Source organism: Fukomys damarensis, unplaced genomic scaffold (genome assembly GCF_012274545.1).
Source record: "Fukomys damarensis isolate Sample0158 unplaced genomic scaffold, DMR_v1.0_HiC HiC_scaffold_35, whole genome shotgun sequence".
NCBI lineage: Eukaryota > Metazoa > Chordata > Mammalia > Rodentia > Bathyergidae > Fukomys > Fukomys damarensis.
Window position 1 is genome coordinate 55,603,798 of NW_022900947.1, and position 25,414 is coordinate 55,629,211.

The following is a 25,414-nucleotide window of genomic DNA, read 5'->3' on the forward strand; positions in this document are numbered from 1 at the left end:
ATAACTGATATGTACTGACTTATTATTCACATGTTATTGGCCTTTTGACTCTTTTTTACTTTTTCACGTTCTCCTTTTAATTTCTTGCCTTGCCTATTTGATTGGCTCTGTTGGGCCTCATGGTGTTGTTGCCTTCATTGTCTTTTTCTAGGATCTTGTTTAGAATTCCTTGTAGTGCTGGTTTGGTATTCATGTAGTTTCTCAGGTGTTCTTTGTCGTGGAAGTGTCTTATTTCCCCCTCCATTTTGAAAGAGAGTTTTGCTGGATACATCAGTCTAGGTTGGAGGTTGTTCTCTTTTAGTACTTGAAATATCTCATTCCAGGCTCTCCTTGCCCCAAGGGTTTGTGTTGAAAAGTCTGCTGTGATTCTGATGGGCTTTCCTTTGTATGTGATTTGTTTCTTTTCTCTTACTGCTTGTAGTATTTTGTTCTTCTGTTGGGTTTCTGGGATCTTGATTATTATATGTCTAGGTGTAGATTTTTTTTGATTGTAGCTAGTTGGGGTCCTATATGCCTCAGTTATCTGAATGTCAAATTCTTCCCCTCTGTTTGGGAAGTTTTCTGTCATTAATTCTGCAAACAGCTTTTTTAAGTCATTTGTATTTTCTCCTGCTACTTCATGTATTCCTATCAGTCTTATGTTATTCTTCTTTGCATCATCTAGGAGTTGTTGGATCGATTTCTCATGATCTCTTACTGTTTTTAAGAGACCTCTCTTTTCATGGTCACTGACTGCAATCTTATCTTCTATATCTGAGAGCCTATCTTCGCATTCTTTTATTCTGTTGCGTACACTTTCAATAGAGTGTTTAATCTCCTGGATATCTGTTTGAATCTGTTTTATGGATTCCATTTCTTTCCTATGTTGGGCGTTTATTTTTTCCATTTCTTTCTTATGCTGGGCCTTCATGGCTTCTATCATGGTCCTGAGCTCATCTATTTTTTTGTCAGTTTCTGCTCTAGAGTCTCGAATCATGACTTCCATTTTGCTCACTATCTCTATGGTTATCTGGGAAATTATTTCTGTTTTGAATTTTTCTAGAGCCTGATTGATCTGTTTTGTTACTTCCTGTGCTTTGAGTTCAGGGTGTCCTGGTGGTTCACTATCGGCCTTTTCATCCTCATTTGCCCTACTGTTTGCCATTGGTGAACTGGAAGTCTGTCCTTGTGTCTTGCTTAAGTGTTTTCTCATTTTAATTTTTGTTATCGGACTGTCCTTGGTCTAATCTCTGGATTATCACCCAAATCTTCCTGATATAGTTGCACCCTAGCTTCTGTGTCTGTAACGACCCACAGACATTCTCATCTTCATAACATCAGAGAAAACAGCTCATCAAATCAATGGCAATGCTTTACCCCAACTGATACAATCAGCAACACATTAAGATCAAGCACAACTTGGACACTGACCACCTGTGGTAGTCACTAGTCTATCACCCTTAAATCATTTGAATTAAATTGAAATCAAGAAGCAGTCCAGAACATGTCTGCAGTGAACAAACTTTTCATTATAGTATATTAACCATTTAATAGCTCAGACAGAGTGAGGATGGAAGACCCCTGATCTCAGTTAGCTGATTGCTGAACCCCATGACGCTGACTGACCTTGGGCTGTAAGGCCCAGATTGAGTTTCCCATCCTTCTGAATGGTTGAACTCCACAACATTCTATTACAGGTTTCCCACGCCCTTTCTTTAAAGATGTTCAAAGTTGGGAACTCAGAAAAATACCCTTGATGACCACCTCTGTCTTTGCAGAGTGGGTCCAAAGACTTGCACAGTCAGGAGTCTGAGAGTGTGGGGGGGTCTTATGGGGGTTCAGGGGTGCCTTCCCGGCGCTTGAGTAGTGATGGCTGCTGGGTCGGCATTAGGTGTGGTTCTCCTTCCCACCGTGGATCGGCCTGGTGTACCTCCTGGCGCTTGAGCGCTGCCTGCTGGGTCGGGAGCATGCGTGGTTCTCCTTCCCACGGTGGTTAACTTTTTAAATGTTTAAAAATTTATGTTGACAAAACATATATAGTATACAACATGATGTTTGAAATATGCATACGTTGTTGGGTGACTGAGTCCAGGTACTTAGCATGTGTGTTACTTATTACCAAGAAGTCACTAAGAAATTACTAACTGAGAAAGAAGGTGTGAATATACTTGTCTGTGAAACAGTAGTGTACTTTTCCTTTCATTTTTATATCTTGACATTTTTATATTTTTTCACTTATTATAGAAATAATATATGATTCCTGTAAAATGGTGAAATATTCTACCATGAAGTGACAATGGATATGATTATTTAGAGCCAAATGGAAGTTTCTAAAAGTTGAATTGGACCAAATGGTACAGATCTTAAGGGGAAAAATGTAGTTAAATTGCTTTCCAGAAATATCAGACCTATAAAATTCTATTACAGATTTTTTGCTTAAATTTTAATTAATATAGTTTTAGAATTAGCTGATTATTATTTTTATAATTAGGTGATAAGTCAGGATTGAGCCTCTGAGTTCTTTTTTTTTTGTGTTACCAGGAATCAAACTTGTGATCTTGCACTTGTGAGGCAGGTGGCGGAACCCCTGAGCTAAATCCCCCGCCCTGAGTTCTTTTAATAGACTCTGAAATTGCTTTGGCACGACAGTTTACATTAATTGAGAAACTAAAGGACACTAATAAAAGAATGTGTATGATGTTTATTATTATATTTTTTCCTTTTGAGACAGGGTCTCACTATATAGTTCAGGCTGCCTTTGAACTCACTATATAATCTAGGCTGAATTCAAACTCATGGCAATCCTCCTGCCTTACTTCCCAAGTGCTAAGATTACAGGCATGAAGGGTGGCTTTCATTAATTTTTTGTTATTAAACATGAAATTTTACCATCCTAACCATTCTTAAGTGTACCATTTAATGGTGTTAAGTATATTTACATTGTTGTGAAACAGATCTTCAGAACCTTTGCCTCTTTTGAAACTAAAACTCTAGGGGCTAGAGATTTAGCTCAGTGGTTCCATCACCTGCCTTGCAAGGGCAAGGACCTGAGTTTGATCTCCGGTACCAAAAAAAAAAAAAAAAAATTCAAAACTAAAACTCTATACCAATTCAACAACTGTCTCTGTCTCTTTTTCTCAGCCCTAGGTAACCACTGTTCTACTTGCTATGAATCTGATGATTTTAGATACCCAGAAGTGGAATGATAATATTTGTCCGTATGTTTCACTTAGCAAAATATCTTATAGTTTTAATAAAGGAAGGAACTGTTAATACTGCATACTAAAAGAATAGATAGAAAACTACAAGGTATGTCAGAACTGAAAACAAATAGCATAAGCTCAAAGAGCAGCTTAAACGTGTGTACTTGATATTTTTATATGTAGGATAGAGACTTGTGTGATTATTCTTTTCATATACAAAAACTTGTCTTTAGATTGATTTTAAAATTCAGTGCTTAGTAGGTCAGGAAAATAAAATACATACATGTTCCCCAGAAGCCTCAAGTCATCATCAGTGGGCTTTTCAGGGGTGGCTTGATATAGAGTGTGTAATTGATTCATGGAGCAATGTTAGGATTAAGGATGCTAGTATTAAGGGTATGAGTGCTAGGTAGCCTGGATATAAGAGACAGAAAGAGGTTTCCTGCTAGTTACTTGCAGTTGGTCACTTGTAGCTTGGTGCCTTCTGCCTTTTCCCACCATGAACTGATTCTTCTCTGTGATGTCCCTCTGCCCTGCCACTATTCCTTAGAGCCAGCCAACTATGGACTGAAACTTCTACAAAATGTGAACCAAAAATAAACCCTTTCTCCTTTAACTTTAGGTATTTTGTTTCAGCAACAAGAAAAAGTAATTAAGACAACAATGTTCTTTTCTAATAAAAATAACTTCATTTAAAACATTTTATTTTTGTTAGTACTTGTTTACAGTATATAATGGTAACATTCATCATGGGAAGTTGATACATGTGAATAACACATCTTAATTCTATTTTCATCCCCTCTCCTTCCTCCCTCCCTCTATCTCTTGGTTTCCTTCCCTTTTATAAAAGCTCTATCTCTCTGTTTCTTATTATCTATCATCTATTTTTCTCTTTAACTTACTTATATTTTGGGTTTCTCATGTAAGAGAAACCACATGATGTTTTAACCTGTTTGATTTATGTCACTTAACTAATGGTCTTAAGGTACATCCATTTTCTTACAGATGACTCAAGTTTTATCCTACTTTATGGCAGAGTAGTACTTCATTGTGTATAAATACCACATTTTGTTTATTCATTTATGTGCTGATGGACATACAGACTGCTTCCAAGATTTAGCTGTTAAGAGTTGTGCTATAAACACAAGTATGCATACCTAATTTGTAATATGATGACTCTTTTGGGAAGATACCTAGAAGGGCAATTGCTGGGTCAGATGGAATTTCTACTTTCAGTATTTTGAGGGATTTCCATATGATTCCCATAGTGGTTTTACTAGCTTCTGTTCCTATCAGCAATGTAGAAGGGTCCCCTTTTCCTCCCAGTCTTGCTAGCATTTGTTTTTATTTGATTTTTTGATGATAGCCATTCTTTCTGAAGTAAGGTAGAATTTCATTGTTGTTTTAATATGTATTTCTTGAATAGCCAGAGATGTTGAACATTTTTTCATATCTTCATTGGCCATTTGTACTTCTTCTGAAATATGTTAATTCATTGTAATTGCCCTTTTTTTTTTTTTTTTTTTTTTTTTTTTTTTTTGGGACCGGGGATTGAACTTGGGTCCTTGCGCTTGCAAGGCAGGCCACTGAACCGCTGAGCTAAATCCCCAGCCTCAATTGCCCATTTTTGATCAGGTCTTCTATTTTGGGGAAGGGCTTATGTTTTTTGAGTTCTTTATATGATATAGTTATTAGTCCTTTCCTGAGGAGTAACTGGCAACAATTTTTTTCCCCTTCTGTAGGTTGTCTCTTGACTCTGTTAGTTATTTCTTTTGCGGTGCATATTGTTAGTACTATTTCTTGTGCCTTTGCTTCAGAAAGTTCTTGCCCGTGCCTGTCTTAAAGAGCTTTACCTTTTTTTTTTTTTGAGACAGGATCTCACTGTGTAGTTCAGGCTGGCCTTGAGTTCATGATGTAGCCTAGGCTAGCCTTGAGCTTGCAGCAGTCCTCCTGCCTCAGCCTCCCAAGTACTGGTATTTACAGGTGTGAGCCACCATGCCTGCGAAGAGTTTTACCTGTTTTATCTTTTAGCAGATTGTTTCTGTTTTCACTTTTAGATCTTGATCCATTTTGATTGTAATTTAGTAATGGTGAGATGGTCTAGATTAATCTTCTGCATGTAGGTGCCAGTTTTTCCAGCATCATTCAATAATCTTTCCCCCAGTGTATGTTTTTGGCCCTTTTCAAATAGATCAAATAGCCTACTGTGCCTGGGGTTGTTTGTGCATCCTCTGTTCTGTCCCATTCATCCACATGTCTGTTTTTGTGCCAGTACCATGCTGTTTATATTATTGTCATTTTGTAGTGTAACTTGAAGTCTAGGATTATGATACTTCCTGTGCTGCTTTTGTTGTCCAGCATTGCTTTTGTTATCCTGTTCCATATGAATTTTAGTTTTTTGTTTTTTGGTTTTTTTTTAGTTCTTTTGGTATTTTGATTAGTATAAAAGTGGAGGTATGGCCATTCTCACTATTATTGGTTCTTCCTATCTAGGAACGAGGTATCTTTCCATTTTCTGACTTCCTCTTTATGATGATTGTTGCATTCTCTTTGCTAATATCTTGTTTAGGATTTTTGTACATTAAAATTGTAGGTTGGAAGTCAGAATTTTCTTGGGTTGTTATTGTCAAGGTAATAGCTTACAACCTTTACCTTCAACCTTTATATCTGACCTTACATCCTCACAACTATTAGGTGAAACTTTTGGAATAGGGCTGTGGTGTAGCTTAGAGGTGTAGTGCTTGCCTAGCATACACAGTGAGTTCCTTGGTCCGCAGCACTTGCAGACAAACAAAAACATAGGGGAACCATCCCTTAGCTCAGATCTCCAGCTCCCTCCCGCCAACCTAGAGTAAGAATGGTATAACATCTGAAACAAGTAGAAGGAGTTTCTAGCTTTGCCGTTGCCTCTTATCTAATGCTCCCATTAGTGTGTTTGCCAAACATTTAACTTATGGCTTTCTGTGTTCTGTGGCTATAAAAGCTCATGTACCCTGTTTCAGGGCAGAACTGTTATTCAGGATAACCCAAATCCACACTCCCAGGTCACTCAGGTTTGGCTTAGAGTAAACTATTTTCTTAATACCTTTGAAGCAGTCATCATTACATGTCAAATGACATAAAAGAATAATTTTTAGATGCTACTTAATAGAATTTGTAGATTTCTAAATATCTTTTTATTGAGTTTTTGCTTTGTAGAGATGAACATTATATATGACAGTTTTTGCAGAGTGTAGTAGAGAAACCCTTGGGGGACCTTGAGATCTGTTTGGGATGAGTTAGGCTGGCAATGCTTGAGGAAATGGATCAGTTTTAACATCATGTAAGATGGCCTCCTGGTGTAATGGGAAACAGAAACATACACAGCAGCAAACCCAGAGCTAGTACGAGGAAGGAGAGTATAAACATCAGAGCAGAAATTAATGATATCAAGACTAAAACAGTAGTACACAAAATCACTGAATTTAAGAGCTGGTTCTTTGAAAGAGTAAATAAAATAAACCTTCAGCCAATCTTGCCAAAATAAAGAAATAAAAAACCCAAATCAATGCAGTTAGAAATGAAACATGCAAAATCACAACAGATGTAACTGGAACTCCAGAATATTACTAGGAACTACTGTGAGAACCTGTACTCTAATAAAATGGGAATTCAGAAGAAATGAAGAGATTCCTAGATAGCATAGGAACTATCAAAGCAAGAACCAAGAATATATAAAAACCCTGAATAGGGCCGGGGATTTAGCTCAGTGGTGCCGTAGCCTGCCTTGCAAGTGCACGGTCCTGAGTTTGATCCCCGGTACCAAAACAAACAAGCACCTCTGAATAATCCAATATCAGAGAAAAAGACTGAAGTTGTGATTAAAAAAAGAAAAGCCCAGGTCCTGAGAGATGCCCTGCCACATTCTGTAAGAACTTTAGGGAAGATTTAACGCCAATGCAGTACTTCTCAAACTGTTGAATGAAATTGAAAGGGAAGGAGTACTCCCAAAGTAATTTCTTTTTTGGCAGGTGTGGACCAAGGGATTGAACTCAGGATCTTGTGCTTTCGAGGCAGGTGGTGGCACCACTGAGCTAAATCCCCAGCCCCTCCCTAAGTAATTTCTGAAAGCCAGCATAATTCTGATTCCAAAGCCAGACAAGGACCCAATCCCAAAAGAGCTATAGTTTTCATGGTAGAGGTCTTTCACTTCCTTGGTTAGGTTAATTTCTAAATACTTAATTTTTCTTGATTCTATCATAAAAGAGATTGTTTTCCTAATTTCTGTTTTGTTAAGTTTATTATTGATCTACAGGAATGCTGTTAATTTTTGTGTGTTGACTTTGTATCCTATTACACTACTGAGTTTGGTTATTAATTTTAGGAGTCTTGCTGGAATTTTTTTGGGTCTTCTATGTAGAGGATTGTGTCATCTGCAAATAATAATTTGACTTCCTCCTTTCTTATACCTATTCTTTTTCTTTCTCTTGCCTGATTTCTCTGGCTTATGTTTCAGGAACTGTACTGAACAGGAGTGGTGATAGCAGACATCTTAATCTTTGTCTTGTTTCTGATTTTAGAAGGAAAGCTGTCAACTTCTCCCCACTTACTGATGTTGGTAGTAGGTTGGACAAAAGTAGCTTTTATTACATGAGATAAGGTCCTTCTCTGCCTATTTTCTTCCATGGTTAAAGCAGGGAAGGCTTTGAGCCCATCTCGCCATTCTAGAGAGACCTGTCTCAAAAAAGTTTCTTTGTCAACATTTTGCTAATTATTTTAGTATCTACTGTGAATTATTACCTCAATGTAATATATCATTAGGTGTTAGAAAGATGATATTCTTTCTCAAGTCTTCTGAATCTGTTAGATTTAGTAAAAACACCCCTTTTCCATCTAGTCCTTCATTATCCACAGAACATGTCTACAGAAAAAGCTAGAATAAAATGCTCCATGTTTGTTTTTCTTTTCATATATGACTTTCTAGAATAATTAATTAGTACCTTAGCATCCTCTTAAACGTGATTAGTTTTGTTTTTGTTGTTATTTTTAAGTATTCTGAACTTAGAAATTTTTGTCTTCCATTCTTTTGGAAGCCTGTGTATCCCACTTCCTTTGCCCTTCACCCACTCCAGCTAGTCTTTGATAGTTTTCTTATTTGCTGGGACAAGATATGTGAAGCTTATTTTGTATATTTCCTTTTCCAGACCTGGAGTCAGGTACAGAGTATCTTTTATTGAAAAATACTTAGATTCCATAATCTAGATGATATTTATACTTTTCTTACAAAGGCCTTTTTAATGGACAGAGCCAGGGAAATTATTTTTTAGTGTATCATTATTTTTATTAAATATTAGTTATGCAGAACAATAGTAGTTCTAACAGTATGATTACAAACAAAATTTTGAGGAGGATCTGCTTTGTCACATTGGAAGATAGGAGTATAAACTCAAGTATGAGTGCTTAAAAGGTCTGGGTACTAACTGAATACAGATGGGCCCCACTCATCCTGATGGATGATGGCTCCACTGATGATATTTCTGACTTTCTGATGGTGCAGAGGTGATGTACATGCAGTGGAAACTACTCCAGTTCTTTTGATCAGAGAGCAGAATGTAGTGTGATACCTGCTTGTGGTGCTGGGTGGCAGCAGTGAGCCACGCCATCCACAGGATCGTGAGGATAAGCACCTGCCCTCCTGTCTTGGGTTGCTAAGCTGCTATGTGTGGTAGGTTCTGTGCAATCAATGCATTTCAAGCTTATTTTTAACTTATGATTGGTTCAACGGGATGTGGATCTCTCATGGGTCACTGAGGATCTATTAAAGAACCAGTAGGGAAGGGCAGAGACTGAAAAACTGGGGAGCATACATCTCACTTAAGGGAGGCACATGTGACTTGACTAACCAGTTTTTCCATGAGGAAATGCAAGCTCCATATCGCTTGATTTTTCTGTTTTTAAAAAGAATATATAAATCCAGTTATTTTTATTTAGCTTTTAAATATTGACAACTAATTGACTTTTTTTTTTTTTTTGAGATGAGGTCTCACTATGTCATTCAGGCTGTTTTTGAATTCACTATTGTAGCCCATGCTAGCCTCGAACTTGTGGCAGTCCTCCTGCCTCAGCTTCCTGAGTGCTGGGATCACAGGTGTGTGTCACCATGCCTGGCTGCTAATCGAAACTTTTTATTTTGACCAAATAATTTTTTACATGGGTCGTTTGTGACCTCTTGAGAGAAAGAGCTAAAGATTTGTTCAACCTCAGGTAACCTGAAAAATACACTGGGAAAGAGAATGAGGAATGGGATTCAGTCATCTTGGTTTTACTAATCATGACGCACTTATGTGACTTCTGTTATTGAGCCTTTAGAAAGTAAAAATAACTATTGATCATTAATTTTCTTGTTTCTTTTTGAAAATTCAATTTAGGAACTGACAACCTCTCAGAAAAGTGGTGGGAATGTTCTTCAGATGATGTATGCAAAACCTGAACGATGGTCTTTTACTTTCCAATCCTATGCTTGTCTCAGTCGAATACGTGCTCAGCTCGCCTCTGTCAATGGCAAACTCAAAGATGCGGAGAAACCTGTGCTATTTTTTGAACGATCTGTGTATAGTGACAGGTATGTATAAATGACTTATTTTTGGCTGTTTGGAGTCATGGCTTAGAACTGGACATCCTTTTTCTTTTCCTCATTTCTTTCCTTTTTTCTTGTTTCCTGGGAACCACAGATAGTTTTAGAAAAGGAATTGGGGACTTAAGATAGGAAATTACATTTCATACCTTCAGCATTCTAGTACTAAGGGCATCGAGAAGTTCTAGCATTCGTAACCTTTAGCTTCTGTGAAAACTATAAAGAAGAATAAGATGATTGTTTAATTAAAATTTTCAGAGGAGATTTTTCTTCCTCCAACCCTTTTAAAATTCTTGTATGCTCTGGTTAAATCTGGACCTGTACCCTTGCCTGGACCAAGGGGATAAGCATTTCTTAAGGGGCCTTAGAATTGCTGTGTATATGCCGGGATTCTTTTGACCTCCAAAGGAGCTCAGAATAGGGGTTCTCAGATTTTTTGTTTCAGGACTCCTTTCCATTCTTAATAGTTATTAAGGAGTCCAAAGCACTTTGTATCTTGCTGCTATTTGTGTTGGTAGGAATTAGCTGGGAAGCTGGGCCTGCCGGTATACGCCTGTAACCTGAGCACTAGGAAAGTTGAGGCTGGAGACTTGTGAGTTTGAGACTGGACTTCGGACAGCCTAGGTACATAGTGAGTTCAAGGCCAACCTAAACTACTTAGGGAGACCCTGTTTTAAAGAAAACAATTCATGTTAACGTAATTTACTTGTGATAAAAAGTTGTGTTTTAATAAAAGACAGCTGGGTTTATGTGCCCATATTCAGTCTGTATTTTTTATGCTTGAAATATAGTAGTATATGAAGTAATCTGGCCTCCCAGAACCTCAGGAAGCATCTCCGGACTTCAGGAGTCTTCATAGTCTGAGCGCTGCCATCCAAGAACACTCTTCCTGTAGGTGGAGAGGCTCTTGTGTTTTCTGCTCTCTGAGGGACTGTCTGACTTGGGGTTTAGGGGAATGTTCATTTTTAGTTAGTAGATTCCTCTGCCCCTGGAATGATGTATTAATGAAGACTCTTTCCCAGGTACATTTTTGCATCTAATTTGTATGAATCTGACTGCATGAATGAGACAGAGTGGACAATATATCAAGACTGGCATGACTGGATGAATAACCAATTTGGCCAAAGTCTTGAACTGGATGGAATCATTTATCTTCGAGCTGCTCCAGAGGTGAGGCCCTGTAAAGATTTGTTTGCTCTTTTGAAAATTTAAAGTAATATTTAGAACTCTTTAAAGTGGTCTGTACTGAAGCCACCATTACCTCCTTGCTGCTAGACCCACAACTGTGAATATAAAAGTATTCTATCTTCTCAGCAAACTAGAAGCCCAGATTGGAAAATTGCTCCTGTAGGCCCTTCCCTGTTCTTCCTCAGTTCTGTTTTATTTTTCATTTTTATTTCTTCCTGACTTTTGCAGGCTCTCATTGTGTCACAGCTAGACTAAGGAACATTAAGCAACTTCTAAAGTATAGGTTTCATGACTTGGGTGTTTTGGTTATTGTTGAATTTCGAGTGCTTACTTACAGCAGAGTCTGGATATACAGTAGGAACTTGTTAAACATTTGCTAAATGAATGGCAAGGTTGGTGAATATTCATTTCAAGAGAGATTTTGTGGTTGTTTGTGACTTGTTATGAGGGTATAGTGGCAGCTACAGTAAAGAACAGACTTAGAAGCTGGATATGGTGGTGCACCCATTCTGGAATGCTGAGGCGGGAGCATTGCAAGCTTAACCTGGGAACCTTAGTAATTTAGCGAGACCCTGTCCAAAGTGCGGGGCGTCAGGGGAGGGGGCTGGAAATGTATCTCATTGCAAAGGCTCTGGGCTCAATCCCCACTACTGAGAGAGAGAGAGACAGACAGAAAGATAGGTTCAGGGGAAGTTTCCTGAAAATATGCCTTTCAGTGATGGGTTGTAACAGTAAGTATTTATATATTATATTATGTAATGAATCTGGGAAGATCAAGTGGATACCTTTTTTAACACTAATCTCCATAATATCTTACATTCGATAGGAAGCTTCTGATTTTGATGCTTGCATTGACATTGTTTCTTTTTTTTTCCTCTTTGGTAAGACACAAGGTAGGCTCTGATGAATGTAAATGTCATAACTTCTAGCCTGAAATTTGTTAGAATACTGTGTTACTATTGAAACTGAATTTGCAAAGAAATTAGGATGATTTTGTTTCATTTTTCATGTCAAATAAGCCAGAATTTAGCATAATTTGGAAATTCATTTTTATTTTTGAAAAGAATTGCTTTTAATTACATAAATAGTACCCACACATGTTGCAAAAAAACAAAGAACACTAATGATTTCATTCTGTTGGAAATATTCCATCAATACCTTAAAAACTAACACAAAACTATTTTATTTCATCAATGTTGTTTTTATATCTTAATTAGATGATTAATTTTTGAAATGAGAATTTATAAATTTTTCTCAAAACATGGGTGAATTTTAAATTTTTAAAAGTACACTAAAAGACACATTAACCCCTTACAAAGCCCTCTCCCTTACTTTTCAGACACTTATCCCATCCCATCATCCTTGCCACTTTCTGAAGTTCTGGAGTCCTATTTTTGTGAATACCTTTGTGAGTTGATAAAAAATATGGCGACTGCTGCCGCCAAGTGCCATCTAATGGAATGGCAGCTCCTAAAAACATGATGGTGTCTTCTCATCCTCCGTATTCACCAGATCTGGTCCAGGTGACTTCTGGCTCTTCCTCAGAGTCAAAAAGACTGTGAAAGGGAAAATTTTGAACAGTCCAAGACATGGAGGTAGCTGTGGCAGTGCAACTCCAGAGCTGCTTCATAAAGCACTACAGTGATAGGATAGCTGTGTTTGAAGTGAGGGGGAGGTGTTTTAAGGGACATTAATGGCATTGAGTCTTTTGCTGTAATAAACTTAAAAAATTAAACAGTGAATTTTGATCTCACGATGTGGAGATTGAAGTACAACTTATATGCTGTGATCTACAAATAATGTATGTTATTCAGGTGGGAAGTTCTTTTTTCTTCTTTCTCTTCCTTTCTTTCATGGGTCTGGGCATTGAACTGAGGGTCTTGGGTGTGCTAATCAAGTGCTTCTCTACTTGGAGGCTTTTTGTGTGTGTGTGTGTATGCCGGGGATCGAATTCAGGACCTTGTGCATGCTAGGCAGGCACAGTGCCACTGAGCTAAATCCTGGCCCCATGGAGGTTCTTATATCTTTGGATGCATGAATGCATTTTTAAGAGTCTATGAACTCCTACAAAATGTGCATAATTTTGTATATTTATTCCTGAGGGAAATGATCTAGAGCCACTTGTTTAGGGTGCCTATTTACAGTTACTAAAATCAGATAAAATTTTAAAATTCAGTTCCTTGTTCACCCTGCTAGCCATATCACAGTGCTTAAAAGTTACAATAATACAAGGGAAGTAGTATAAAACATCCCAAAGTTCTTTATGGTCATGGTGGTGTAGAGCTTTCACCATATTAGGAGCCACAGCCTTTAGTAGTTTTACATTAATGGAACAGATGTTTTACAGTCAAGTTTGGTTAGCAACAAAGGTGACACACCTGTTAGCTATCCTCTGAAAATTTTAAGTAGATGTTTTATGAACTTTCTTTGCCTTTCTATCAAACCTGTATCAGTTAGTCTGTTTTATGTGTGGATACTGAAAAACAAGTTATTTTGACTTTTAGAAGCCACAAAATTTTACTTAGCCACCAAATTACAGAAAAAGCAAATGGAGGAGAAAATGAACTATTTCATTATTTTGGAGGGAATGAACATATTTTGGCTAGCTTCACTAAAGACACTAGAAAATTTTGATGGCAGTAGACAAGCAAACAGCAAATAATTTTTCCCTGTGCTTTTATTTTCCTACCTCTAGAAATGCTTGAGTAGGATACATTCACGAGGAAGAACTGAAGAGCAAGGTATCCCTCTTGAATATTTAGAGAAGCTGCACTATAAGCATGAAAGCTGGCTCCTGCATAGGACGCTGAAGTAAGCCTCCTCCTTTCTAATGCTGTTCATTCTCAACATCTTTATTAGGTTCTAGTCTCTTAGTTGGAAGATGTGAGTGGCAACCTGTAATGTTTTTTAATTTTTAGCCATTTATTTATTTATGTCTCTTAGGATTAGGTATGGGTTGAGTGAAGTACAATAAAATGTCATTTCTTCTCAAGATTTTATAACTGGTATCTCCTAGTAGCATTGAGAGTATAACACATGGACTTACTTAAGTGATGAGTAAGAGCGTATCTGTGTATGTTACGTGCCAGTACTCAGGTGGACGAGTTACTATGATACAGTACCCCCTGTTGCCTGCAGTGTCACTTTCCACAGTTCCAAGTATCAACAGTAACCTTGGTGTGAAAACATAAAGTGGAAAGTTTCAGAAATAAACAATTTGTAAGTTTTGAATTGGTCACCAGGCTGGGTTTATCTATAGTCCTAGCTGCTTGCGAGGCTGAGGCAGCAGGATCACTTGAGCCTAGCTGTTTGAGACCAACCATTCTGGGCAATATAGTTGGAATTAGCATTCTGAGTAGTGTGTTAGAATCCTATGTTGTTTTGTCCTAACCCGCCTCGTCTGGTGCAGCCAGGATATGAATCAGCCCTTGCCCAGCATATCCATGTTGCATATAGTATCATCTGAGAGCCACTTGCAGCATTCTCTGTATTAGATCAACTTTCACAGAGCACAGTGCTTGTGATCAGGTCGGCCTGATTTTCCTTCACAGTGGCCCCAAAGCACAGGAGTAGTGAGTGGTACTGGAATTCACATCTGCCAAAGAGAAGCCATAAGTTCCACCTTTATGTGGAAAAGTTAAACATTCTCAACCTAATTTTTAAAAGTCACTTTTAATATAGAAGAGCGATTAAATTTGTATGTGTATATACAGGAACAAATCTGTATTATGTATGGGGTTTCCTACATGCAGTCTCAGGCATTTACTGGAAACCTTAGAATATGTATATATCAGACTTGTTTCTTAGATCATGGCTGTGAGGTAGGTGTCGTAGTTTTTAGGTTAATCATGTGGATTGTCACTAGTCAGCTTGTGGCTCAGTGTAGGCTCATTCTTAGTGGGTGATCTTGGGCAGCCTTGGAGCCTCGGGTGACTTCTGAGTTTAGTGTGCTGTCTGTCTCTGGCATTGCTGGCTGTTGAATTCAGCCTTGTTCATACTAGAGAACTGCTCTACCACTGAGCCACATCGATATTCCACCTCACCTTTCAAATGCAATTTCTGTTTCATATGATTTCTTTCTTTGAGAAGCATCATGTTACACTGTCTAGTTTTACATACTTATTGTGTCTAAGATTTCTCATTTATATATTGTAAATCCACGTGTGAAGGGAGGGGCAGTCCGTTGTGTTACTTGCAAAATAACTTAAGTGATTGGCAGCATTTTGATTTTCCAATGATATAAGAATGAGTTTTTGATGTTTTTCTCTTGTTTATCACTTGTCTGATTTTGTAAATTTCTTTTTTTTTAAACAGAACCAACTTTGAGTATCTACAGGAGGTGCCTATCTTAACATTGGATGTTAATGAAGACTTCAAAGACAATCATGAAAGTCTAGTTGAAAAGGTAGAGGTAGACATAAACTATTATATGTTTTGTCTAGAAAAGTATACTAAATTGTGAGAAAATTATTGGACAAAAGAGCTTGCAAAAGTTATATTAAGCCACCACCTACCTCACAAGCACAAGCCACCCGAGTTCGATCCCCAGTACCAAAAAAAAAAAATTACATTAAGAAGTGGTTAAGGGCTGCAGAAGACTACACAGTTTAGATTCTAACCTGACTTTACATTCCAGCTTTGTGGCCTGAGCTCAAATAAAGACCTATATCTTTTTGTTTCTTTGTCTGTAAGACAGAAATAATTATAGTAATGCATTCTTTCTTATCCTTCTCTTTTTTTTTGGTACTGGGGATTGAACTCAGGTCCTTGCACTTGCAAGGTAGGCCGTGGAACTACTGAGCTAAATCCCCAGCTCTTGTCTAAATTTTTTTTTTAATTGAATTTATTGGTACATTCTAGGTATACAGTACAGTTACATTCATCACTGGGATCTTGTACCTTTACATGACAGGTCTTGGTTCTCATTTTTTCTCCTTGTCCCCACCCTCCCTTCACCCCCTCCTTCCCTCCCTACCTACCATGGAATTAAAGTGTTGGTATCTAAATATTTTAATAGTAAACTTTATAATAAACAGTTTAATAAACTGAAAATTAAGTTTATTTTTATAGATAAATTCATTATGGAATATATATTTAAAGTTATAAGATATGGCTTTCATCTATTTTTAGGTGAGGCCTTGAGATTAAGAGATTTTACTTTTGAATTTTGTTTGGAAACATGTCAAAGGTGAATCAAAACTGCTTAGTCATCGAGTCATTGTCTTAATCAAAATTAATTTAGCCCTCAAATAGTGAGAAGTTGATCATATTCTGAATGGTACCATGATATGATAAAGGCATAAATAGAGAATCTGTTGATGAACATTTGAGACAGTAGTAAAGGGAATTATACAACAAATATCTGTATACCTGCATTAATTAACTTAGTGATCTAAAATCTAAAGAAGAGCCTTAATTTTTTCTTCAGTTTTGAGAGAAACTTGATTTTTTTTCTTTGTTCTTTTATAAAATGTCTGCTGTTTATGATAGTGAGGACATAACATCCGTTTGTAAGGGATATGTCTGGATGTTTTGAAACCTCAGCATTTTACATTGCTGTAATAAGTGGATGTTTTCCCCATCATGTAAAGTATCTAGAAAATGCATGTGTCAAGCAGCCTCTTTTTACTATTAATGGCGTTAAAAATACAGATACAATTCACTTATAATACTGTTAAAATAAATAAAATTGTCTCTGTATTAACAAGCAACTATCAATTTCACAAGGCAATGATCTTTGTTTTTTCAGGCTGATTTTTTTGTAAGAGTCTTGGATTGTGCTTACATAGCTTTGCCCACCACTTACATTGTTAGAGTACACGATTACATTTGTGGCTTAGGAACATTGCGAATCTACCATGTTTAATCTGCAAAGTCGTTTAAACTGAAGTAGTTATTAATGGTATTAAAGCTGCAGGTACTGCTGATGTATGATATTTAAATAGATTATACAGCTAGAGTTCTGACTGTTTCAGGATGGCATCAGTCTTATATAAATTAGCTCCTCACATGAGCTCTTAGGTCATTCTTTTTACTGCTGAAGTATTTCATGATATTTCTTTGGAAAGTACTGTGAGTGCTATGGCATTGTGTTAGAGTTACTTACACAGTGGGGGTCTTCAGCTGTTACATACTCTCAAATAAAGATGAATATCAGTACCCTAAATCTGTCAAGGATATATATATATAAATACTATTTTCCTTTCTTTAGGTCAAAGAATTTTTGAGCACTTTGTGATCTTGCAGAAGACTACAGGCAGCCGAATGTTTCCAGATACTTCAGCTTTGTGTATTTTCATAGCTCAGTGTTCACACCTGGGTCTTTAGAAGGCTCAACTTCTCAACCAGGTTGTGTTCCAAGAAAAGAAAAGATATTTGTATGAATCCTGTGTAAAACCTTGTGACTTATTTCTCTCCTTTGCTTCCTCCTTCCTTCTTTTAATTAGAAAGCCAGATAATTACTGACTACCCCCAACAGGAAGTCTGGAGGTAGATGGCCCCAGAATCATTATAGTTTTGAACAGCATTATAAAGGACCCAGCCTCCTGTCTTTGCCCTTCATTAGTTTCCTCAGCGGGTTGACTTTCCCAGGATTCGTCTCACCTCATTGGTAACTGGTTTCTTAACTGGAAACTTTAAATTAGTGTATCTATTAAAGGTTGAAAAGTAGAATTTAAGGAATTCTAGAGTAAGGATTCTGAATTTTTTTCTTTTTCCCTTTGGAGGTGCTAGGTATCAAACCTAGGGCCTCATGCATGGGAGATAAGAACTCTGCCACTTTGTTAGATTTCTGGCCCCTGTGGTTTCAAGTGTTTTTTATCAAGGGCTTCCCATTCCTCTAATTTATGTTGAAGAGAAGATAAAGTTTAGTATTTAATGACTTCATTGATATTTATTAAAGTATCTATTACATACTTGTAGAGGGGCAGGTTAGGCTTTGTTCCCAGTATGATATTTGCGAAACCTATTTTACAAATCATGTAATCTTTTCTCTACTTTGATTTTTCACCTGCAATATGGGTAATATCTTTCATCCCTCTACATGAGATTTCTGGAGGATTAAGGGGGAATTCTTTCCTATATTTAAAAGGTAGTTGCAAAGTTATTGCATGAATATATTCAGTTTGCATGAAACTTAAAAGCTACCTGCTTTTCCCTTTTTAGACCATTGTATTGAAAGAGAGTGGTCTTATTAGAGTTAAAAGATTTGTTTAAACGATTTCCCTTAGGTTGCTCTAGGAGGAAGTATAGTTATCCTTAAACTTTCCATTTTTGTAGGATATGCCAGTGGGACATAGTGATACTTTTCCATTTTATTTCCTATTGTTCCTTTGCTCAGAAGGAGGAGTCTGTCTTCATACTTGGTGAGAAGTCAAAGGAGAACCTGAAGCCGAGGTGGAGATTGCCTTGGCACTTTAGTCTGTGTACTCTCACCATTTCCTGCCTCATTCTGTTTTCCCTTGTGTCCGGGTCTGTTAGGAGCCCACTGTTTTAAAATTAAAATAAAAGGGCCTGGGATTTAGCTCAGTGAAGCTGCACCTGTGTTGCAAGCACAAGGTCCTGAGTTTGATCCCTAATACAAAAAAAAATTCAAATAAAAGACATTTCTACTTTGAGAATGTTGTGGTTACTCTTTATTTCATAATTTGCTTTATCTTGTAGGATTTTGCCTTTTCCCCCTCTTTCAAAGAAATGACTGATAAAAATGACCTTGATTCATATATATCACAAAGCATTATCATTTTTTGTTGAGCTAGGAAATAAAATTTTAAAAGCTTTCATTAATACAGTACTCACTACTAAACTACTTGTGTGAAGAGTTGTAACAATCTGCAAGGAGTGCTGGGGATTTAGTTCAATGGCACCTTACCTGTCTTGAAAAGCGCAAGGTCTTAAATTCAATCCCTGGTATTGCAAAAAAGATTTTTTTCCCAAGGATTTATCCTAAGCCTTGGGTACATAATTAAAGAGGTCATTTTTCTTGTTTTTAAAAGTAGAGGTGTGTGTGTGATAGTTTTTCCATGTAACCTTGCTGTTTTACATTACATTTTAGAAAATTTTTACTTTTTTAAAAATAGAATCACTACAGTGTTGAAATTATTAACTTTCATTTAAAATTTTTTTTATAATAACATCTTTTGATACTGGTTTCTTATTAAAAAATGATAATGTAAGGGGTTAACCAGTCCAAATGCACTGATCTTTTTAAATATTTAAATTGTCATGTAGTTTTTTGTTTTTTTGTTTGGTATAAATTAATTTGTTTACAATTAAGTATTTGTCAGTGAATAAGTTTCATTTTCATGAACTATAGTACCATGAAGATAAACTTATTGAGATGATTAGATATTTTATGGGATAAAAATGTGTTTCTGCGTAAGTTATATAGAATTGAAAAGCTAATAAAAGTTTATTTTTTACTTGTCATGACTAAAAGCTGTGCTAGTGTGGTGGGCATGTAAGAGTTGAGTTTAGTGGTCTGTATTATTTCTTGGATCCCATTTGTCAGATATTATCGTCCAGTAGAGTTTATGTATTGCTCTTTATAATGTACTCTTCTAAGAAGGGAATTAATAGGCTTTTTTTAAAATCCAGAACTTTATCTTCTGCAGTGTCTGAAATTTACAGCAGTTACATATTGAGCCACCTAGAAATTAGGTCTATCATATTTTAAAGAACAGTCACAATGTGATTTAAAAACAGGTAAAATTTAGTAAAATTAATACCTCCAGAAAATTGCTAGATAATTTAAAGCATTAAAATCTTTACAGATCTTGGAGCTGAAGGTGTAGCTCAGTGCTTAGCATATGTATGGCCTTGAATTCAGTCTCTTGCACCAAAAACAAAGCAAAACAAAAAATGTAATACTGGTAAATAACCATCATCTGACAAAGCTTTATCTCATTTAAAATGAATTATTTTGACTCAAAAAATGTAAAATATCACATTGCTGTCACCCAGCTTCCTGCATTGATAGCTCTATTTAACTGTTGTATGTTATAAACTAGAAGCTTTTGCACTATTAACTAAACTGTAGACCTCATTTGGATTTCACCCATTTTTTTTCAAACCAGTAGATATTTTAAAAAATGCTTTATTGTTAGAACAGCTTTAGATTTATAGCAAAATTGAGCAGAAAATACAGCATTCTCACATTTTGTGCCCCCTTACACTTGTCAGCATCTCCCATCAGGTTTGGCATGCTTGTTAAACTGATGAGCTGTGCTGTCATTTCACCCAGAGCCCATGCTTTTACCTTACGCTTCATTCTTGGTGTCCTGAGTTCTCTGGGTTCATTGCTCCGCTGCCCTGGAAGTCCTCTGCTCTGCCTGCTCATCTCTGCATTCTCCTAGTCCAACCCAACACTAATTTTTTTTTTTTTTTTACTGTTTCCATTGCTTTGCCTTTTCTAGAAGTTGGAATCATATAGTGTTTTAGCCTTTTCAGGTTGACTTTGTTCAATTAGTGATAGACATTTATGTTTTTTTCCTCTGCCTTTTTCCTGGCTTGATAGCTCAATTCTTTTTAGGGCTCAATAAATATCTCGGTATCTGAACATGCCAGTTTACTCACCTATACTGAAGGACTTGTTGCCAAATTTTGACCATTTTTCAGGGTCCTAGTAACACTCGTGCAAGTTTTTGTGTGGACTTGGCTTTGACCCTTTGTTGTGTGAAACAGCTTTCCCTGATAGTCAACCAGAACATTTTTCATGGGGATGTTGCAGGATTAGTCAGTGTCATAAAAACTTGCCAAATCTGAGCAGTGTCAGAGACTCAGACAGAGTGGCTCTTAGGCTGAGTTTGTCTAGAGTCTGTTGTGAAGTCTGAAACATTAAAATTTTGACAAAGGGTCACAAAGCTTATAATCAGACATAGAACAAGCCAGTAAGAGCAAAGCAAATCCAGTCTGTACAGAAGACTTCAACTAAAACACAGTGACCCTGGTAATTAAAGCCTCCCCCCCGAAAAAGTCAGTATTTCTGTGAAGAAGCTTAGTTCTGCCAGAAAGGTATATTAGGAGGCAAACACTTAAGAGTCCCCTCTTTTTTTAAGCCAATGTAATTAACTAATTGGGAGAAAGCACATAATTTAGTAATGCCAAGACCAAGAATTATATAACACCTTTAGAATTCCTTCAGTGTACATAGAGAACTTAAAAATTATAGTGTGCAAACATTAATGTCCATTGTGACAACTAATCATACATTTTTGAGTAAGACTGATCCAGCAAGAGGATTATGGGTTTTGCCAGTCATATGCTACAAACAATACACCAGGTAACAATTTAGCAAAGCAATTTAGTTACTTCTATAGCATTTTAGGACAACATTGATCTTGGCAATGAATTTTTAAGTGTGACGCAATAGCTCAGGCAACAAAACCAAACAAAAATAAACACATGATTACCCCAAGCTCAAATTTTTCTGCTCAGCCTAGGAAAGAGCTGAGTGAAGAGATAGTTTAGGGATTGTGAGAAAGTATTTTCAATCTTTATATTGAACGAGGGACTGACACACAAAATAAATCAGGAACCCAGTAATGTGGAAACAACCCAATTAAAACATGGGCAAAGGACCTGAATAGACATTTCTCTAAAGACAAATGGGCAACAGTGAACTGCTCATCACCACTAATCAGAGAATGGCAAATTAAAACGCAAAAGAGTCATTACTTCGCACCTGTGAGGCCATCATAAAAAAGAAAGAGAGTTAGGACCTTAGGAGAGAAAATCTGTGCACACTGTGTGTGAGAAAGTAAGTATAGCCATCGTGGAAAATGATATGAAAGTTCTTAAAAAAATAGGTCTATCACATTGATCCAACAGTCTTATTTCTGGTTATATGTACAAAGGGTGTAAAGTCAACATGTTCAGATCTCTGCACACACGTTCATGGCACCATTATCCCTGGTAGCCAAGATATGGAACCAAAGAAAAGGTAGTATATATAGATTGTGGTATATCATTTCAGGGTTTTTGTTTTGCTTTGTTGTTTTGTTTCGTTTTTTAAATTTCAGTTTTATAAAGAAGAAAATCCTATCATTTTGCTAACAAGGATGAACATGTAGGATGTTATGCTAAGTGAAATAGCCCAGTCACAAAAGGACAAACATGCCACACTATCTCATTTTTGATGTGGGATCTAAAGCAATCAAACAGAAGTAGAGCGTAGAAAGATTATCAGAAGCTATGAGGTAGGAAGAATGGAAAGATGTTGGTCAAAGGGTACAAAAAGTTCCAGTGTTAAATATTGGTCCGAGTATGAAATTTCTCCATCCATTCAGGAGAATAAGTTTTCTTAGATCTGTTGCATAGCATGGTAACTAAAATAATCCATTGTATATTTCAAAATTATTAGGAATAAATTTCAAATATCTCACCACAAAAAGTGTTACTTGAACTAATATGTTAGTTCAAAGTAGTCATTCTACGTATTTTGTGTGTATGTGTGTTTGTATATATTATCACTTTGTAACCTAAAAATATATATAATAATAAAAAATAAAATTTAACGGGAAAAAGCAGTTGTCATTTGCCACATGAGGTTACTTGATTCTTTGCTGTGGCAGTAATCTAAGATCACCATTTTGATTATGAGTGGTTTGAAAAGATAGGAGCTTATGAGAAGTCTTACTTTGCTGTACTGATTAAGAAATACTGCACTGAACAAGACTTTATGTGCATAGGTGTAGGGGAAAATGAGCTGTAGAATTAAATATAAGTAATCAGAAGTAGTACCTTTAAAGTTATTTCACTATAAAAATACAAAACTCCAGTTGCTTCTGTAGGTATTTGCTTGAAAAATATTAATTGTTGGGTTTGTATGGGGTAGTACTTGATGAGGTAATTACACTTAACCGGTAACCAGGAAATTTAATGCTCTGCTGCTCACTCATTCACTGAACATTAAGAGCTGTCTTGCAAGACTGTTTACCATTTGCTTAGCAATCGTGTGCAAAAAGGCTTATTGTTATTTCTATTATTCTATGGAATTACATGGAACTTTGGCAGATGATTATTTTTTCAAGAAAAAAGTTCACTTGAAATCATGCTCTAGAAAATTATTCACTAACAGAGGAAAGATACCCAGCAGAGGGATGGCTGGGTCAAATGAAACCTCTAATCCCAGGTCTCTGAGGTATCTCCATATTGATTTCCACAGTGGTTGCACCAGTCTGCACTCCCACCAAAAATGGAGAAGGGTTCCTTTCTCCCCACAACCCTGCCAACATTTGTTTTGGTTGATTTCTTTTTCTTTCTTTCTTTTTTTTTTTTTGAGACAGGTTTTCACTATGTAGTTGAGACTGACCTGGTACTCACTATGTAGCTCAGGCTGGCCTCGAACTCACAGCGATCCTCCTGCCTCAGCCTTCCCAGTGCTGGGATTACAGGCGTGCACCACTGCACTTGGCTAAATGGTTGATTTCTTGATAGCAGCCATTCTTTGTAGGGTGAGGTGGAATCTCAGTGTTGTTTTCATCTGCATCTCTAGAATGACCAGTGATGTGGAACATTTTTTCACATATTTACTTGATGCTTTTACTTCTTTGTCTGAGAAATGTCTGTTCATTTCAGATGCCCATTTTTGAATTGGGTCTTTATATTGGGGGGGCTGATTGTTTTGAGTTTTTTGTATATTCTAGATAATAGTCCTTTGTCTGCTCTGAGGAGCAGCTGGTAAAAATGTTTTCCCACATTGTAGGTTGTCTCTTAGTTCTGTTGATGGTTTCTTTTGCAGTGTAGAAGCTTTTTAATAAGATGAGATCCCAGTTGTTGATTTTTTTGTGCTGCTTCCCATGCTACTGAGGATTTGTTCATAAAGTCTTTTCCTATGCCAATGTTTTCAAGAATTCTGCCTAACTTATCTTCCAGCAAGTTTAGTGTTTCTTTTTTAATATTTAGATCTTTAATCCACTTGGATTTTAGTTTAGTGCATGGTGAAAGATAGGGGTCTAGTTTTAATCTTTGGCAGGTTGAAATCCAGTTTTTCCAACACCATTTAGTAAAGAGGCTATCTTTCCTCCAGTGAGGATGGTTGGCTCCTTTGTCAAAGATGAGGTAGCTGAGTATACCAGATCTTTTATTGATCTGAGCATATCTTCTGAAATATAATACCTTTTCATATTCCTTAAAGTGACTTCAGAATGTTGGTGTGGTACTGCTCATTTGTGGTGGTCATGTACTTATCGGTGTGAATGTGCATGCACGTGTGCATTTGCACTATTTTTGTTTTTATCATTATCCTCTATTTAATAAGATTCAGTCAAAGGTTAAGCATTTCCTAAAGCTGCCATTTTTGTCCTTGCTGCTACTGTCCACCACAGTGGAATCCTTTTGTGTTAAGAATAAATCTGGATGTTGGTGATGTTGACATGTTACGCCACACTCATGATACTACCACTTGCTTGGGAATAGGATGGTCCATACAGGCATAAGTTTCATTGTTAGTGGTTAACCTGAACTGGTTGCTGGAATAATAAATTCTCTTAGTCTGTTCTGTGTCTCTGTGACAGCATCCTGCAGACTTGGCAATTTATAAAGAACAGAGATCTACTTTCTCATAGTGCTGGGTTCTGGAACGCTCAAGACCACAGTGCTAGCCGATTTGATGCTTCCTAAGGGCCCAATTTCCGCTTCAGAGATGGCCCTGTGAACCCCACCATCCATTCCAGAGGAATACTTGCTTGGCACCAAGGAAGGGTGCAAACCCACTTGCCCAGTTTTGTGGCAGCATAGTTCATTCACAAGGTCTGAACCTGGAGGTGCCATCTCCCCACTGAGTCTCGGTGTGCATGTGAGGAGTACAGAGACATCCAAACCATGGAAGGAGTGAAGCATTGCAAAGCAGGGGATTCATAACAGGCTGACGTCACACTGCCGACTGACTGTATCCCCTTCAGAATAGCTATAACCTTTCACCATTATTCAGACTGAGCCATGTATTTTAAATGTGATGCATGCTGTGTATGTGACCATAGTGTCTTTTTTTTTGGTGCTAGGGATCAAACTCAGGACCTTGCGCTTGTGAGGCAGGAGGAAGCACCACCGAGCGAAATCCCTGGCCCAATAATGTACTTTAAAAAAAGCCCATAAATCATTTAATGACAAATTAATGGATAAGATGGGTAGCCAAACTTGAAAAAAACTTTCTTTGGTCATAAAAGTAACAATAGGTACTTAAATCTATTTTCTTTTCTTTTTTGGTACAGGGGATCAAACTCAGGACTTAGCACTTGCAAGGCAGGGAGCAGCATCACTGAGCGAAATCCCTGGCCCTAAATCTATTTTCTTATTCAGCTTATAAAATATATGTGAAGGGGCCGGGAATTTAGCTCAGCGGTTAGGTGGCCTGCCTCGCAAACACAAGGACCCGAGTTCGATCCCCAGTACCAAAAAAACAAAACAAAACAAAACAAAAACAAAAAACTAA

General features: G+C 37.0%; 1 protein-coding gene across 1 annotated transcript in view; it reads left to right on the forward strand.

Annotated features, from left to right (window-relative positions):
* Positions 1-18,528, forward strand: part of Dck (deoxycytidine kinase) — a 25,144-nt gene extending 6,616 nt beyond the window's left edge. Inside the window, exons 3-7 of the mRNA XM_010606102.2 lie at positions 9,590-9,783; positions 10,818-10,965; positions 13,679-13,794; positions 15,298-15,388; positions 17,195-18,528. Coding sequence (XP_010604404.1) covers positions 9,590-9,783; positions 10,818-10,965; positions 13,679-13,794; positions 15,298-15,388; positions 17,195-17,221 — 576 coding nt within the window. The 3' untranslated portion in view covers positions 17,222-18,528. The remainder of the gene's footprint in view (positions 1-9,589; positions 9,784-10,817; positions 10,966-13,678; positions 13,795-15,297; positions 15,389-17,194) is intronic.
* Positions 18,529-25,414: the final 6,886 nt, after the last annotated feature.